The sequence below is a fragment of the Tursiops truncatus genome, chromosome 14 (genome assembly GCF_011762595.2).
Source record: "Tursiops truncatus isolate mTurTru1 chromosome 14, mTurTru1.mat.Y, whole genome shotgun sequence".
Lineage (NCBI taxonomy): Eukaryota > Metazoa > Chordata > Mammalia > Artiodactyla > Delphinidae > Tursiops > Tursiops truncatus.
The window spans coordinates 2,456,052-2,473,628 of NC_047047.1; the positions used below are offsets into that span (position 1 = coordinate 2,456,052).

The 17,577-nt window shown below is 54.2% G+C and overlaps 1 protein-coding gene across 1 annotated transcript; it reads right to left on the reverse strand.

Annotated features, from left to right (window-relative positions):
* Nucleotides 1-11,769: 11,769 nt before the first annotated feature.
* Nucleotides 11,770-17,500, reverse strand: POU3F3 (POU class 3 homeobox 3). Its single transcript, XM_073790960.1, has one exon. The coding sequence runs from the start codon at nucleotides 17,438-17,440 to the stop codon at nucleotides 15,914-15,916; it is 1,527 nt and encodes a 508-aa protein (XP_073647061.1). The 5' UTR covers nucleotides 17,441-17,500; the 3' UTR covers nucleotides 11,770-15,913.
* Between the last annotated feature and the right edge of the window lie 77 nt (nucleotides 17,501-17,577).

The window sequence follows — 17,577 nt, forward strand, 5'->3', positions numbered from 1 at the left end:
TCGGTCCCGGGGCCCGGCCGCGCTCCGGGGATAGGAGCCGCGAGGCTGGGGCTCAGGCTGCGGGGGCCCTGGGGCCGGGGACGCGCCAGGTGGGAACCGGGGCGCAGACACAAGCCTCCAGACCGCGCCCGCCCGCTGCTCCTCGACTGGCCGCCCCGCTCTCCGCGAGCCCGGCCTCTGCTTTGCGGGGAAGCGGGCAGGTGCGGGGTCGGTTGTGTGTTTGAACCGTTCCGCAGAAATTGTGGTTCGGTTCGAGGTTTAATAAACTTCGTGGGCGCTCGCGTTTCCAACAACACGGGGCAAACTTTCTTGCTGTCCCCGATGCGGGTGGAGCCCGGGTGAAGCTCAAGCAGCCTTCTTAAAAAAAAAAAAAAAAAAAGCTCCTGGGACTCTGGGGCGTAAAACGCGACGGTTAATTTCTAAGTAACTGTTCGGGGATCAGGGAGCGAGCTTTCGTTCCGCCACCAAGTTCGGCTCCCCTTCCACCCTCTCCAAGAAAAGTGACTTGATCACGCTCTCCCGTCCCTTAGGCTCCTCCTTATGTCGCCTGCGCGGGCCCTGCCGCGGAAAGGGGTGCGTCTCCCAGACCCGGAACACGCAGCAGCGAGACCTTCCTTTGTGCCTACACTTGGCTGTGAACTTTCCCGCGCGGTGGGTTCTCCTTTAAGAAAGTAGCGATCTCTATGAATATTTAATGCCAGGCACGGGCCGGCGGGGCGGACGCGAGCCCCGCGCCCGGGTCCCCGCAGCCGCGACGGGGACCGGGGGCCGGTGGGCCGGGGGCGAGAGACGGGCTGGGGCGCGCGGCCCGTCGCGTTCATTTCCTTAAGAAAGCGGGCGGCGCGGTCGGAAGGACGATTTTGGCCCCGGCCGCCTTCCCCCCCCCCCCACCCCGCCCCGTACCCGGTTTTCTGCTAGAAGCGGGCTCGGGAGCTCTGAGCCCCAAGTGTACGCTCTTGTCTTTGATGGTATCGACCAAGTGCGGTTTCAAATTCAGTTGCCCCGACTGAGGCCGGTTTCCTGTCTGTGTGCGCGGTGGATGGAAGGATCGCGCCGGGTGAGTCCAGAGCGCGGGGAGCGGGCAGCCGGCCCGGCGGCGGAGGGGGAGGGCCGCCTGGCAGAGGCAGGCCTCCGGCTGGCTGGGTTCTGAACTGGGGAGCCAGGTGGAAACGGAGACCCCGGCAGAGAGGAGCGTGGGTGGGTGGGGGGATGGGGAGGTGATAAGGGACGAGGGGTCGCGAAGCCTGGAGCCCAGGCGGCAGCTGGTGGGAAGGTCTGGCGCGCCTCGCAGCCGTGTCCCTCTGCAAAGACCCGGGGCAACTTTCCCTCGCCGCCGCTGACCCTCTTCCTGCGAAGGAATAAAGTGAACTTGCTCAGCTACTCGATTCCGCTGGCGGTTCAGTTCTTTCTGCTTTGGTATTGAGTTTCTTTTCCACCTTTCAGTGTGAACAGCCTTTGTGTCCTTAACTCTAAGGTGTGCGTTTATGTATACATATATTCTGTAGTGTGTATATATATGAAATATATATGAAATAGTGTGTATATATATTCTATAGTGTGAGTGTGTGTATATATACATATATATATACACACATATCTATGAAATCTCCTAGGTACTTTATGATCCCATCTGGATAAATTAAAACCCAGATCTGTAATGTTTATTCTTAGTTTACAAAAGGCAGGGAAAAAAATGTGTGAGACACATGTCTGCAAGTATATCAAAAGTACTTTCCCTTCTGCTGGAAAAAGTTGCCTGCAAATGGCTTCCCTTCACTGATCCTGGACCACCTCTACTTCTCCAGGAAACTAAATCGGGTCATAACTAAAGCACCCATCAGACCAAGCAATTAAGTGCCAATAATGACTATTAATGACTATTAATGACTGTATTACTAATGATTGGAGTTGAGGACTCCAAACCACGCTGTTTCAAATTTCTGCCACCCCAGATTTTTATAGCATTCCACCCCCGTAAAGGAGGTAAGAAGACGGATGAAGTTCTCAAAGAGCTCTCCAGTAGGTATCCCATGGTCAAGGTTGAATTTCTTTCTTTCAGTAAAGTTGATTTCTACTTCTGGTAAATAACGGAGTCTTCACTTCTGGCTGCGTCAAGTTATGCGAAGTGTAATTGATGGTGGTGGTTATTTGGTTTGGATACAGAATTTGGTCGTGGGGGGATTGGAAGGGAGGGTGCGTTCTCTCTCCAGTTACTCTGGTAATACTGAGAGCCCTGGAAGATTTTAAGAAACAAGTGTTTTAAATCTTCAGCTGGACTCATGGATATCGGGAAGGCTGGGAACTGGGGAAGTGAGGGCTGGTGAACTCAGGGAGCAAAGGAGAAATAAGGAACTTGGTCTGAAAAAAGATTTTCTTTTTGCTCATGGGTTCACATGGTTTTAGCCTGTCACAGGCTGAGTGACTGTTCAAAAGAAAAGGTTAGTGAGACTCATCTGTTGGTGTAAAGGCTACTGAGGCTGAAGATGGTTCACCAGCCCCCCTTGCCTCTTTCTTGACACCGCTTCTCACCCCAAACGGAAATCCAGGCTCAGTTCTGGGATGGGAGGAGGTGGCAGGGAGGGAGGGAGGGAATACATCGCCACTGGGAGTCCACAGTGAGAAGGGAGGGCAGCTTGCAGGGGCCCTGGCCAGCCACCATGACGCAGGCAGGCTCAGCCACGGGGCAGTCGGAGGTGTCGGGTCACCTCTGCTCGTTCCCCAGCGTTCAGCCCTTCCTGCCAGCCTGTCAGGACACTGGGTGAGCTGAGGCAGTGAATGTGTTCAGGACATCTCCCCAGCACCTCGCTGGCTCCTGGTGGAAGCCAGAGCAGCAGCGCACATCTGGTTCTGATGTATTTACCAGGCTGGTATGGAAATGCCCAGGCTGCACGGCAGAAACCTGAGCTGCTTCCGACCAGTAGAGTCCTCTGCTGAAGGAGCGTGAATGGTTGGATGGTTTCAGAGTGCTGGGTGGCCCCCCGCTCTCCAGGTGAAGCACTTGACCCTACCCCGTTCTGTTTTGTTAGAGTTAATTGCCCTGCAGTGAGGGTACCTCACACCTCAGCCCAGGAGGACAGCAGGGAAGGGGTCCTCCACAGGTAACTGGATGGTGCGGGCTCCTCTTGGACACCTGACAAGTCCCCAAACCTCACCTGAATGAAGTGGGCCTGGGGTGTGCTCTTGCCAGTGGCTCCTTTTGCCTGGCTCAGGCTGTCAGCAGTCCACATAAGACCCTGTGGTCCTGAGAGTCCTGCTACAGCTCCTTGGAGAGGGCGGCCGACCCCAGAGGCTTAACACGACGGCTCCATACTCAACAGCAAATTCCCTGCTGACCCTGAGAATCCCAGGGAAGAGGGGGCTAGAGGCCGGCACGCAGCTCCCGTAACGCGGGGCAGTCTGGGCCCTGCCCACCACTGAGTCTGGTGGCAGGGAGAGGGCCAGGGCTCTGAAATTCTGCTGTTCCGCTTCCTTGGGTCAGCTGCAGACCAGCCTGAGACTGCAAATACCTGTGAACAGGGGAAGGCGTGGAGGCTGGAGCTGGCCCTGTGTCCTACCAGGGTTCTAGGGCCCTGGGAGCCCTCCGAGGTGGCTGGGGGCAGAATACCAGAGGCCATTTGGTCCCTCGCCTTACCTTACAGAAGGCCCACATCATCAAGGTCTGAGAGGACTTGCTTTCCCAGGAAACGCGGGGTGGGGCGGATCTGGTGAGAATTGGAGGCGTTTCCTCAATTTACTTACACCTGGTTTGGAAATTGACATACAGAGGACAGCAAACGCTTTACCCAGATAGGACCTCTGTGGTGTCAGCAAACTTCTCCCCACCTCCCCTGTAGATCCCACTCACCCCCATTAAGTAGCCCAGACGCACTGTTCAAGATGTCAGGTTAGCTGGGGGAAGGAGTTTGATCCGTCCCCTCCACCCAAGTAAGTACAAATGAATTTTGTTCTCAAAAAGAAAACTTAGAGCTTGACACTTTCCCCAGCCAGATGCACCTAAGTTTCACCCAGGTCTCTAGTCAGCGACCGCAACACACCCCCACCTCTTTTTCCTTTCTTTGTGCCTTAAAGTTGCACTTCAGGAGGGTTTATATCATGTTGTTCATGTCAGCAAGCCTCCTTGTCTCCACTCCCACCCATCTCCCTGGATGGAATTGTAGCTGGAAACCACACACACACAAGAAATTCTCTTTAAAAATTTCTGCTATTCTTCCCAACTAGAGGAGTTGACAAGACGCAGACACGTTAAGTTGCAGAAAATACAGTGGACTGATCAGCCGAAATGCATCTCATTTGCACTTGTATGTAGCCGGGGGTAGGAGCCAGTGTCACTCAGGCTGGGCTGACTGGGTGGAATTTCCGAGCAGGCCCCTCCGCAGGGGCCATTTGTGGGGTCGAAGCCCCGGCCCAGCCCAGGCCAGGAGGAGGGCGTAGTGGGAGGCGTCCGGAGGCCTGGCCCGAGGGCTGGAGCCACCTTCGGCAGACCTCCTGCTCTGGGCAGCTCGGGGGGCTGGGAGGCCTGGAGGGGTGGGTGCTGGCAGCTGGATGCCCAGGTCGTCAGCCATTCCCAGGGCCTCCCCCTGGGTTGAATTAAAAAAGGAAACACCTCCGAGGAGAGTCACTGACCACATATTATACCCGCTTCTACCTCTCTCCCAAGGTTTTGTCCCCGTCACCCACTTTGTCCTCATCCACCCACGGGTGGAGGGACACCTCTGCCTGATGCGTTCCTCCACCTACTTCGGGCCTTGAACTCGGACCCTGAGCTTCTCGCTTCCCGCCTGTCTCACTGAACCCCACTCCTGGGCCCCCGAGTTCCCAGGGAAACGTGGGTAGTGCCCTGGGAGCCTTGGAACCCAGCGGGGGCAGTTAGGGGGAAGGCACGGCTCTTTGAGGTGTTCCCACTCTCCAGGCACCCACTCCCCTGCGCTGGTCGCAACTTTGCCCGATCCCGGGGCTAGGGCGCAACTCCTACCCACGTATTCCCACCCGGCAGCTGGCGGCCCAGGCTGCGCTGGGGCGCAGGGTCACCGCTAGGGCTCGGTGGCGGCGGCGTGCGGGGCGCGGGCTGCAGGGGCCGAGGAACTGGGCGCAGGGCCCAGGCCGAGGCCTTGGGAAAGGCCCACCTGCCTCCGTGAGCGCCCCAGCAGCGCGTCCTGGGGGCGTCCTCGCCACCGCGTACCGCTTGCTTTCCTTGCCAAGGCCCTGGTGACTCAGACGCCGCCAACCCCACGAGCTCCCTTCTCCAGCCCTCGGCTCTGGCCGGGCGGGGAGACAGGGAGGCGTGCGCAGTGCTCTAGGCCTCACCGCCGGGCACCCAGGCACCGCCGGGCACCCAGGCACCGCCGGGCACCCTGGCACCGCCGGGCTGGACCGCAGCCCACCACCTTGCCGGGGCCAACCGGGGGCGACGCGTGTTGCCCAACGGGACCAGCGCCTCACCGGGCCGCCGGGGGACCAGCCACGCGCCCTCGCTCGCGGCGGAGCGCGGGGCCGAGGCTGCGACGCCCGGCAGCCAGCCCCGCACCATTGGCAGCCCGGGCACGTCCGCGGAGCCCGGGGGGACGATCAACGGACTCTCCGTCCCGGGAGCTGGGGACACGCCTGTAAGGTGTGTGATGATTTAAAGATCCTTGGTACTACTTTTGCGCGAAGCCTTTGTTCCAGCTTTGTCAGCTTGCGCGCCTTCGGCAGCTCCCCCTCCCGGGCCCTTCCACCCCCATCACCCCCCGCCCCCCCCCCAACCCCTGCAGAGAGGGCCTGGCGCAGGGAACCTGCCCGGATCAACTGCCCCGCTCCAGATCCCCTCCTGCAAAATGCTCGTCCCTCGGTTACATCTCCCCTTCGCGCTTGGGGCAAATGAACACGGTTTGCACCGCCTTCGCCTTTGGGGCGAGGTTCTCCCAGAACAGGGTTTCTGAATGTGACCTCGGACTGCGGCGGCGGCGGCGGCGGCCTCCTGCTGCCGGTGAGAGAGCAGCTTTCTAGCCACAGGCCGGGGCGACCGGGGTGCGCACAGCAGGGCCATGGGTAGGGGGTAACCTGCCCTCCCACGGTAAGAATTTGAGGATTCAGACGAAAAGAGCAGGTTAAGGATAACACGGCCGTGAACTAACTTGACTCCTACTGGCAACAGGGCCACCAGGGCCCGGTATTCCCGGGTAGGGTGGCCCTCTCCCAGCCCCCAAATTAGGTACAACTCCTCTTTTAGCCAAAGTACAGCTGGATGCAGGGTGTTTAAAGGCTACTCTGGCAAACAGGAGGTACAGAGAATGACTGTTCCCATACACACAGGCTTGCATGCGTCGTCGTATGTGGCTACACATCTCCCGTTTCTCCCTAGTGTTTTTAAATTAAAGCTATTTAATTTGTCTCCATTCCTTCCTTCTAGGCCTTTATGCCTGCACATAGACATTTGGAGAAAAATCAAGTGTGAGCACCTCTCCCCGCAGAAAGTTCTGTATGTTACGTAACACACTCACACGGGGATTCCTCGGGTTACCAGTTTGCTCCCATCAGCCAGCACTTGGCTTTTGGGCTGGGGTAGGGGTGTCAGGGTGATGCACACGGATGTGGCGGCTTCACTGGGGGGGAGGCGCTTTTCTTCCCCCTTCTTGAAGTCCCAGTTCAAGGCCCAGGAACAAAGGGAGAGGTAACTGATCTGTCCTCTGGTCTCTCTCCCTTCACTTCCACCCCCCTCACCTGCAGACCTGCAGGCCCTCCTCCTTGATAAACAGAGGAAAGCCTGTGAGTTCAGGTACACAAGTAAGTAGTGCTGACCTGCGAGGCTCCCCCACTGAAAATCAAAAACCCCATTTTAGGTGTGCCTTGAGTCCCCACCACCTCCTCTCCCCCAGATGTCACTGGACCCAAGGCTATCTGCTTAGCCTCTCTCTCTTGTGAAAAACATCCAGGACAACTATTAAATAGTTCCTGGAAGAGTTAAAGACATCTCTCAGGTTTGAAACAGTTTTTTAAAGCCCTGTTTGGAAGAAATCTTGGAGAAGTACAAAGCATAATCAGTGGGATGGCCCGAGCAAGTTTGAAAGATTTCTCCCCCAAAACGTTAACTAAAAAGAGTTTGTAGGTGTTGTTTTCTTTACTGATGGGTGTTTCCCTGTTGTAACCTACAGATTCTCAAGACCAAGCTAGTAAGACATTTAGTTTCATTTTGTTAGTTTCTGGGTGACACGATACTTTCCGATTAGACCTAATTTATTTATTTTTTAAAAACTCTGCTGGAGAGTTTTCAACCTTGGAAATATAAATGAAGCATAGACTCTCCCTCTGAGATTCTCACATGGGCAGAATGGAAGGACCCTGCCTGGCTCCCCTTCACACCTGGAAGTTGCCCTGCCTGAACCTAGGTGGACTGAGGGTGACAGGTTTGGGCATCTTTTATTTCAGTGCTGGCGCAAGGCGAGCTCTTTGAAATGAGTATCTATTCTATTTCAGAGTGCAGTGTCCCAGTCGGCTAAATGGGCTTGTCTTCTGCCAGGAGGGACACAGTCCTGCAGGACAGAACAAATATTGGATCTCCCAGGAAGCTCTTCGTCAAAACATCCCTTGCCCTTTTGTTTTTGTTTTTGAATTAAAAGATGTGTTTTCTTTCCTCTCAGTGTTCGTCCTGTTATTTTGTGGCTACAACAATGAAACGTGGAAAACAGTTATTCTTTTCTGTCCTCTGTAAATGTCTCATTTGGGGACCTCGGGAAGCTCCAAACCTACCTCAGGTGTGTCCTGTGCTTTTGATGTTGACTCCCTACTCACTGGGGTGCCCAGAGACTCACACTAGGTTCCCCCTTCCCCTGGGCATCCTTTCTCTCCCAAACAATGCCCCTCTCGCAACTCGAAACTCGCAGGGGAAAGGGACTTACTTAGAGAAAGCATCCCAAGTTAATAAAGACCAGACTCAAGTTCTCCAGGTAAGCGATGCTTATACTGGGGGCAAGAAAGCCAAGAACCAGCATCACCCCAGGGGCGACTCCTGTCAGGAGGGAGTGAGGGCAGCAGGCACATTGCCACAGAAATGGCTAAAACTATGGCAACTACGTGAGGTTTACGGTTAAATTCTGCTATATTCCCAGCCAGCTCAAGTTATTTAAATTTTAGTTTTGTTCACACACGTGCACACACACCCCAACTAGGGTTAAGTTACCAGCACAATTTCCCTGGGCAACTCTGGTGACAGGAACCACTGCCAACAAACTTATTTTCTGAAGAGTAAAAAGGAAAAAAAAAACACACACAAAACCTCTGCATGTCTTTTAAACGGTTATTTTATACTATTTAACATCCCCACAGACAGGAATTGGCCGGGACACCACTGCTTCTTTTTCTAGGAACAGGTAAACTAACCATTCTTCTTCCCCTCCCCCAAGACGCAGCTATTTTTAAAAGCTAAAATTTCTCTTTCCAAAGGGAGAAGGAACAAATTCCATTAATGAATTACGTACATGGAATGTGGCTTGTCTAGGGCAATTGTATTTGTAAATAAATGGCTTCCTGTTTATTATGTACATTTTCCTGAGAACTCTGATGCCTCTGAGCACTTAATATAACAAATATTCAACTTCTGGTTTAATTTCCACTGGGTTTCTTTCTTTTTCTTTTCTTTTCTTTCATTCTTTTTTTTTTTTTTTTTTTTTTTTGTATTCACTACAAAGAAATCAGGTTAAATTAAGTCAGTTGGGGGGCGGTGTTCAGGATCTTGAAGCGTCCAGGCTGACCGGGGGAAAAGTAACCTCTTAAGTTCTCACGTTTACCAAAGTGCGAGCGAAGGGGGCTGGCTCCCTGGAAATGCTGCTGTAATCAATCTGGGGAGTTTCACTTTTGCCCCCGGATCTTTCTAAAGCTGACCATGGCCTCCTGTGGCAGCTTGAGAGGCGAAGGCGGCGCGATCCTGCTGGCGGGCGGCTTGGGCACCGACCCGCCGCCTGGCAAACCCGCCTCCCCTGCGGCCGCATTCGCCCACCGCCCGCTCAGGGTCGCCGCGCAGGCCAGCGGCCCGCAGCCCCCGGACGGGGATCGCGATGCGGCCGGGCACACGCGGCCGACCCCAGCGTTCGTGGGGCGCCCGAGTTCCCCCCCCCACCCCCGGGGGCGACGGCTGGGCCTGGAGCCCCGAAGTCCACCAAGCGCCGGCCTCCCGCCGTCCGGCCTCCGCTCGAATCCCGAACAAAGCAGCGCCCCGTGCCCCAGGCCGGCCCCGCTGACCCCTGCTTCCCGGCCCCCCCCCCTCTTCGGACTGCAGCCCAGGGCTGGAGCCTGCTCCGAGCCGGTGCGTCCCCTCCCTGCGCTGCACCCTTCGGGAAGGGACACGCCGTGCCCCCGATGGAAGCCCCAGGCCCGGGTCTCTGGCCCCGACCCAGGTCCTCGGAGACCCGGGGCTCCAGCTCCGTCTTTACTTTTATTCCAGGGCCCTCGGGCGTGGGCCCCAGAGAGGGTCGGTCAGCAGGCCCTGAGCTCAGCTTTCTCAGCTCCACGGTCATCGAATTCCCGGCAGAGCAGGCCGGGCCCCAGGACGGAAAATCCGCAAACGTGGAGCAGAGGGCAACAGGCCTTTCTACCCTGGTGTTCCCAGAAGTGTCTCCAGACGCCCGGAGCCTGAGCCGCGCTGGGCTCAGCCGCCCCCCCAGCCCACCCGGGAAACTTCCACAAGTTCGCAGCCCGCTCCTCAGGTTCTTAGGTTTTCTCCAGCTACCGGCCTTGTCGATTGCTCTGCCAACTGTCCTTTAGTCTCTAGGGCTCCCGAGGCCTGAGTCGGTCCAGAATTATGATAATCATTGTTATTATCAGGCTGGGGACGGAGCGCAGAAGCAGAGGATGGGGGCTGAGGGACAGAGAAGAAATGCTGATGAAGGGGGATATTTCAACCTGTTTCAAAAAGTTTCAGTTGACAATTATCAGTAACCCCGATAGACAACTCCATTAAAAAAAAATTTACTACTGCTCTTGAAAAGCCGTTATTTTTTACATCGCTTTTAGGAAGATAGATGAACAAAACCTCGCGTTTCAAGCCGTTTTGATCTGTAATTAAACGGCAGGACCGGTTTGTATTCTCCTACGGCTTTTACAGAAGTTGCAGTGATCCAAAGTCGGGTTGCTGTGTCAGAGTGGCATTTTTATTAATGAGAATACAAAAAGCTTGCATATTCTTAGCCCTGCTTGAATTTAGTTGCTAAGCAACCGGTGTATGGTAATTCATCCGCGAAATTTAAATCTTTGAGAAAGGATCTTGCGTTTTGCTGAATGGTCGCCACGAGGAAAACAGCTTGTGGGACTGTCCGCAGCTGTTACGGCCGGGCCGCCGGGCAGAGCCGGGCCGGGCAGGGTCGGGCCACCCTCCCCCGCCCCGCGAGCGCCACCGCCCCACCTGGGCGCCGGGCCCCGCGCTGCATCCCCGAGGGAGGCGGGCGTCTGAAGCCTGCGGCCTGAGGCCGGCACCACCCTCCCCCTCTCCTCCGATCTCCCACTTCCACCTGCGGCAGACCTTGCACCTGAGCCAGCCGTCTGCACCCCAGGGTGGAGGGGCCAGGCCGCGACCCCGCGCCGCCCCCCTCCCAGCGCCCGCGCCCCCAGGCCCGCAGCGCGCGCACACCCGGCCGCCGCGAGCACGCCGGTTGCCCTCTTCCCAGACCCCTCTGAGGTCACTTCCAGGAGGACTCTTCCTCAAGGAAGATCCGACTCATACAGAACGCAGCCCACAGCCCTCCAGAAGGCCAGGCGGCCGCCACAGGCCGGCAGTGACATCATAGGCTCCTGCTTGCCACGCTCGCGCCCGCATTTTAGGAGACAGGAACAAACACGGATGTGAAATCAAGAATGAAAGAGACAGTAATCTAATTAATAGGCCATGAGCCAGGCTAACAGAATCAAAGAATCTGATTACACAAGTACCCCTCTTGCTATCTCCGCCGCCCCGCCCACACCCGTCTCCTCCAGCCTCCCCGCCGCTTCCTTTGCTAGGTTGGAAAGTCCAGGAGGCAAACCCAGAGCCCTCCGATTTCCTCACTGAAATCAAGATCAAGCCCACGGTGGGGCTCCATCAGCCGGGAGGTCACGTGGGTGACCTTCGGGCCCTCGGAACAGCCGCTCTGAGGAACTGAGATGACCAAGTGACCTACAGAATTTGCAAAGCTGGAGAGGTGACCCCTACACTTCCTACAAGTATCACTCTCAACCACAACCACGACCACGACCACGACCACCATCACTACACCTGCACTGATTGCTTCTGCTGTAACAGGACCAGGAGAGAGCCATTCTTCACTCAGAGCCATTTTAAGAGGGTCCACTTTTTCAAAAAACCATAGCACAACTCTTTTTCCACATCACCTTGCTTCTGGGTCACCGATAACCTCCAAGTTTTAACTCTCCTTCCACACCCTTCCCCACCACAGACATCTGAGCACAGCCAGGTACTAGGTTTTATCACTGCTACACAGCATCTGTTCTAATAGGTCCAGTCAGCCATGTGCAATTCATGAAAGAAGTGGATTCTCTCATTTCTATCCTTCTGCCTTGAAAAAAACCAGGTCCACCTCCTAAATAATTAATTTCAAGTCTGCATCCAGTGCCAATACTTGTTGCATCCATTTTAGAGTTTGATTAATTACCCTGGAACTTGGGCAAACCAAACTCAGTGTGGAGAGAATGTTTCTTCCTTCAATTTAGTTCTGAAAGCTACAAGTTAATGACGGATCTTTACTCTATTTACATACAAATTGGTGCAAATGTGGCCATCTCTTAAAATGCATTTGGTATAAATATATAAAAGTGTCATTTTTGATTTAGCTTGAAGAGGTTGATCATTTATTACAAAAATAAACGAATAAATACAACAATATATTGTTGCTTCCAACAGGATAAATACTTTACAAATATATAATTTAAAAAACAAATTTAATTGTTAAAATTATTTAAAATATTACACTTATCGATAAAACTATCAATAGCATAGACTGCATTTAATATTAGAACCGATTATTCTCTGAATGTTGAAAACCATTCATACAAAACAGATTATGAGCATGGTAATGAGCGTACACTGGGGGCTACAGGGAAGCAAAGGGAATCTTTAAGATCAATAATGAATAGTTCGGTTTTGGAACAAAGAAGTAGTCCTTGGCTAAGTACTTAAAGAAAAAAAAAAGAAAAAAAAAAAGGCAGAGCAACAACAACAAAGTGACTATTTTAAATACACCTTGAATGATTTATCGCCCAGACTTGCAGGGGAAGATGGTTGGGTGAATGAGATGGCTGTAGCTTGGACAACTGATCAGAAGCCACGGGAGACTGCAAACTATAAATGGGCCTAGCTTGGGATTAGCCAGATTGATGGAACAGAACTTTGTCACTTTCCTCTGAGTTGGAAGGGGAGGAGGGGGTGGGCTGAAATGGAGGAAACAAACGAACACTTGACGAAGCACAAGACACTTGCGCTACAAAGGAACACAATGACCAAATTCATTAAAAAGATCTGGTGATATATAACAATATTTTCATTATTTACATGTGTAACAATATAAGCCTTAGCACAAAACCTCTCAGTTGTATCTGCCCTCACTTGTTTTGCAACCATGAATTTCATTTTGTAAATACATTCAAAGGGTTGATTTTTTAAAAAAAATATGGAGTGCAAGCATGAGCTCACTTTAAAAAAATACAAAATAATGGAATAAAATGGGCCAGCTTTCCCAGCTGCTCTAAGTTACTCTGCTACCTCTAAATCAGAGCTTCTTCCAAAGTAAACAGCACAGGTTACTTTTTAATAGAAAACAGGGTGAAATCCAATGTTAGTTCTTTTGTTGTCAGCCAAATCATGTAAGCGAATGCCTCCTAACATTTGAAATAGACCCATTCTCTGTCTGATCAACCACTACCAGTCCTGCAGGGAACATAGGTTTTCATCTCACGCGCCAGTAGCATCCACCCTATAAAAACAACCACACCCGATCCTCAGCTTTCCAATAAGGCCTTCCGTGCTTGCCCCTGTGGACCCTCAAAAAATGATAAAGTTTGTCACCACCCCCCCACTCCAGGTTGTAAATTTGCTGGGCAAAGAGATTACAATAGCAAGACAAATAGGAAACGAGAAGGCAAAGAAAAGTAAATTGTGGTTTCTTGTTTCCATTTTTTCCCTGTTCTCTGTTTAATAAATATGGCCTTTTTCAGATTTCACAAATCAAAATGATTGTGATTTTTAGTACGATTTGGTGTTTAAAATAATGCAACCCAATACACGGCCATCTGGCTGGGCTTGATTTATGAAAGTGACACAGGGTCTGCCTGGAAGAAATAACTGCTCCTTGTTGCTCTCACAGTTTTCCGGGTTTTTTAACCCCTGCATTGATATCACAGGGAGAGGGAGTAAAGATGAGAGAAGAGGCAAAAAGTGAGTGACAGCTCAATGAGATTAGGGGGAAACTAATCTACAAAATCATTGCTTTATCACCCCCAAATACTTTTTTTTTTAAAGTACAATACGAAGGGACTCAAGGAAGCAGAGCCTTTTGCGTCTTGTTTCTTACAACCTGAGGCATTACACTTTCATTTTCCCACATTGTAAATATTGATACATTAACTTGATAAATGTGACCGCTCTGCAGGGTGTATCTAAAGAGTGATCAAAAAGTGAAAACCCCCAGCACCGGTGAAGAAAATACAGAATCATACTGGGGAAAGAGGGAAACACAGAAAAAATGTAGAAGCTTAAGTCTGAGCTGGTGATCACACTGAGGGTAATGCAGTGTGGTCCACAATGAGGGGTTTAGAACTACATTCTCCCATATGATAGAGAAAACAAACAAAACACCCCCCCAACCGGCTTAATAATTTAAACTTAATTACGTATAGTTATTAATGGGAAGTAATTGATATAAAAATATTTCATCGACTTGTAAGCTATTCTTTACCACTATTAGTCTTCAGAAAAAAGAGGAAAGAGATGTAGCAATATGATGGGGGAGGGGAGATGAGAGGGAAAAGAGAGGCTAAACTTTGGTGGTGGTGGTGAGCGACTCTGTGTTCACCATTAATAACGAGTTGGCACGTTTTTACTGGGGATGTAGTCCAACATTCTGATAAAGGTGATAAAGGACACAGGTATCTCTGAGAAAAGGACTAGCATTTAGACAATCTCACCTAAAAACACTAAAAACACCCACTAAAATTAAGGGAGGGACAAATTTTGTGAAATTAACAGACTAACAAGGAGTGACTACGTGGTCAGTTACTAGCGGTTTCTGTCATTGCCTTTTATTCTAGATTTGCAAATGTACCTTAGGTGGAGCAGACGGCTTCCTCAGCTCTATTCCTTCAGGATTTGCATTGTAAAAAAATATTTTCTAAAGGACTCTTTTCTTCCCACACAGTGTTTATGCATCAGACACAGACTATTTCATTCTAACAAATTTATTTTCTCGATCAGCTCTTATGGAATCACTACTCAAATTAAATTACAATCAAATGATCACATCAAAAGATACCCTTATTACCTAGCAACTGTCCATATTTTCATTTCATTTTGATTTGTGCTCGTCTGAAAAAAACACGTAATACAAGATCTGGGGAAAAATAAATTACCGTTTTGCAGCAGTTCATAAGTATTCTGAATAAAATATTAAAAGAAGTCATTTAATGAAAATATAAAGCAAATATTTTTAGATCAACAACGGATCTAACAATTCTATATTGCCGTCTTTTGAAAAGTCTGTTTATTAAAACCTACCAAAAACACTGCTTGGAAAGGGCAGTATTATATAATCACATCCACAGCACCCATTCAATCAAAGTTGGCAACGGATTGAGGAGAAGAGTCCGGAGAAGTGCTGTCTTTCTAAATCCCTTGATCTGAGTCAGTCCAGAAATAAAAAATAAAAAATATTAATAAAAAAAATATTAGCGGTGGCATCTTTAGGCGTCGTCCACCCATCGGAGCGGCAGCCGATAAGCCGGGGTTGGATGCCGGGCCTCGCTCCGCGCCCAGTCCGCCCGCCCGCTCCCGGATTCGCCGGGGCCTCTCCCACTGGCCGCTGGACATCCCCTGCTCCCTCGCCCATCCCTCTGCTCTTTCGAGATGCTTTTATTTCCAAGGTTACTTTGAGGATACGTATTCTTTTTCTTTTGGCTTTGCTATCAGTCTGTTAATTTCAGAAGCTGTGAATACATATATGTATATATATATATTTCTTGTTTTCCAGAGATTGTTCTTTTTTTTCTCCTTCCCGTTTCATAGTCAATTTGTTTGTCCCCAAATGACTTTGATATGGACAAGAATAACAGGGTCCGGGAGCACAGAGTCACCCCTGATTAAACCCGGTGCCTCTGCCTGCTTTCTGGTCGCTCCCAGGAAACAAAGTTTCGGTGGATCTCTCGAGGCGAGGGTGGGGGGGTGGCCCTTTGGAGGGAGGAGGTGGGAGGGAGGGGGGATGCTTTTTTTTAAACAAATGTTTGTTTGTTTGTTTTTAAGAGGATAGGACGAGGCAGGTGCTAAGTGCTCTCCACCGTCGCCCCGTAGGACTTCTCAGGGTGGGAAAAGCCTCGCGAGCGCAGTTTTGGGGCGCTAGGCATCTTCACCCTTCTTTAAAAAGAAGCCCCCAAACGAACCCCCACCAGAGTAGAAACGAGATCTTACGATCGCCCCCTTTTTTCTTCCGGTTTTGCCACGGTCGTGTATATAAAACAGTCTGGGCATTTCTAGGCTTTGTTTGTTTGTTTCGCCCCTCCTTCCTTGGACTTCAAACAACGTCTCCTCGGTGCGTCCCTCTCCTTTCCCCCCGAGGGCGGGCAGGCCTGTCTTTGGGAGGAGGGGAGGGCGGCCCGGCCCGCCCGACCGCGGCGGCGGCGGCGGCGGCGGCGGCGTGACAGCGGCGGCGACGGCGGCGGCGGCCCGCTCCGCGCTGCGCCCGGGCCTTCACTGCACGCTTGTCTGCAGCCCGTGGTGCGGCGGCGGCGTGTCGGCGCTCACGGTGCCCACCTGCGAGTAGACGTCGTCAGGCGTCTGCTGCTGGATCCCGGGCGGCGTCATGCGCTTCTCCTTCTGGCGCCGGTTGCAGAACCAGACCCGCACCACCTCCTTCTCGAGCTGCAGGCTGTCGGCCAGGTTGGTGATCTCCTGCGCAGAGGGCTTGGGGCACTTGAGGAAGTGGCTCTCGAGCGCGCCCTTGACGCTCACCTCGATGGAGGTCCGCTTCTTGCGCTTGCGGCCCTGCGCCGCGATCTTGTCGATGCTCGTGGGGCTGCCGGTGCTCGAGTCCGCCTCCTCCAGCCACTTGTTCAGCAGCGGCTTGAGCTTGCACATGTTCTTGAAGCTCAGCTGCAGGGCCTCGAAGCGGCAGATGGTGGTCTGCGAGAACACGTTGCCGTACAGGGTGCCCAGCGCCAGCCCCACGTCGGCCTGCGTGAAGCCCAACTTGATGCGCCGCTGCTTGAACTGCTTGGCGAACTGCTCCAGGTCGTCGGACGTCGGCGTGTCCTCGTCCGAGTGCGGGTCGTGGCTGTTGAGTCCGGGCCCCGCGCCGCCGCCGCCGCCGCCGCCGCCGCCGTGGTGCGGGGGTCCCTGCGCGTGGTGCGGGTGCGGCGGGTGCGCGTGCGCGTGGTGGTGGTGGTGATGGTGATGCTCGGCCAGGTCGGGAGTGTCCCCGCGCACCAGCCCCGGGTGCACCAGGCTCTGGGCGCCGCCGCCCGCGCCGCCGCCGCCGCCACCTCCCGGCCCCGGGGGCGCGCTCAGCATGCCGTTCACCGTGAAGCCCCCGGGCTGCGAGTAGAGCAGGCTCTGCGGCGGCGGCTGCTGGCCCCCGGCCATGGACGGGAGGTGCGCGGCGGCGGCGGCGGCGGCGGCAGCGGCGGCGGCGGCGGCGGCGGCCCCCCAGCCCCCGGGGTGGCCCTGGTGCGGCGGCGGCGGAGGCGGCGGCGGCCCGAGGTGCGGCGGCCCGCGGTGGTGCAGCGCGGTGCCCGCGTGCAGGTCGTCGCGCCCCGCGCCGCCCTTCACGTCGGGGCCCTGGGGCGGCGGTGGCGGCGGCGGCGGCGGCGGCTGCTGGGGGCTGCCGGCCATTCCCACGGCGCTGCCGGACCACGGCGAGCTCGCCTCCACGGCGGCGGCGGCGGCGGCCGCGGCGGCGGCGGCGGCGTGGGGCAGGGCCGTCACCCACTGGTGCGCGTGGCTCAGCATATGGCCGCCGTTGCTGGCGGCCATGGCCCCCTGCATGAAGTCGCTCTGCACCATCTGGACAGAGGCCGGGTCCCCCCGGTAGGCACCCGAGGTCACGGCGGCGCTGCCGGGCGGCATGCCACCGCCGCCGCCGCCCGCCCCGCCGCCGCCGCCGCCGCCCCCGCCGCCGCCGCCGCCGCCGCCGGCCCCCGCCGCGTCCGAGTGGACGATGGAGCCGGCCGCTAGCAGGCTGTTCCCCGGCAGGTAGGGGTTAGAGGCCGCCGTGGCCATCCCGCTCCGCTCCCGCCACCCTACCGCCGCCACCACCGCCGCCGCCGCCGCAGCAGCAGCCGCGGCCGCCGCCGCCGCCGCCGCCGCGCCCCCCCGCCTCCCCCCGCTCCGCCCCCGCCCCGGGCCCCCGCCGGCCC

Excerpts from the sequence above, each read along its gene's own strand:
- POU3F3 (XM_073790960.1), bottom strand. The coding sequence starts at position 17,440 with ATGGCCACGGCGGCCTCTAACCCCTACCTGCCGGGGAACAGCCTGCTA.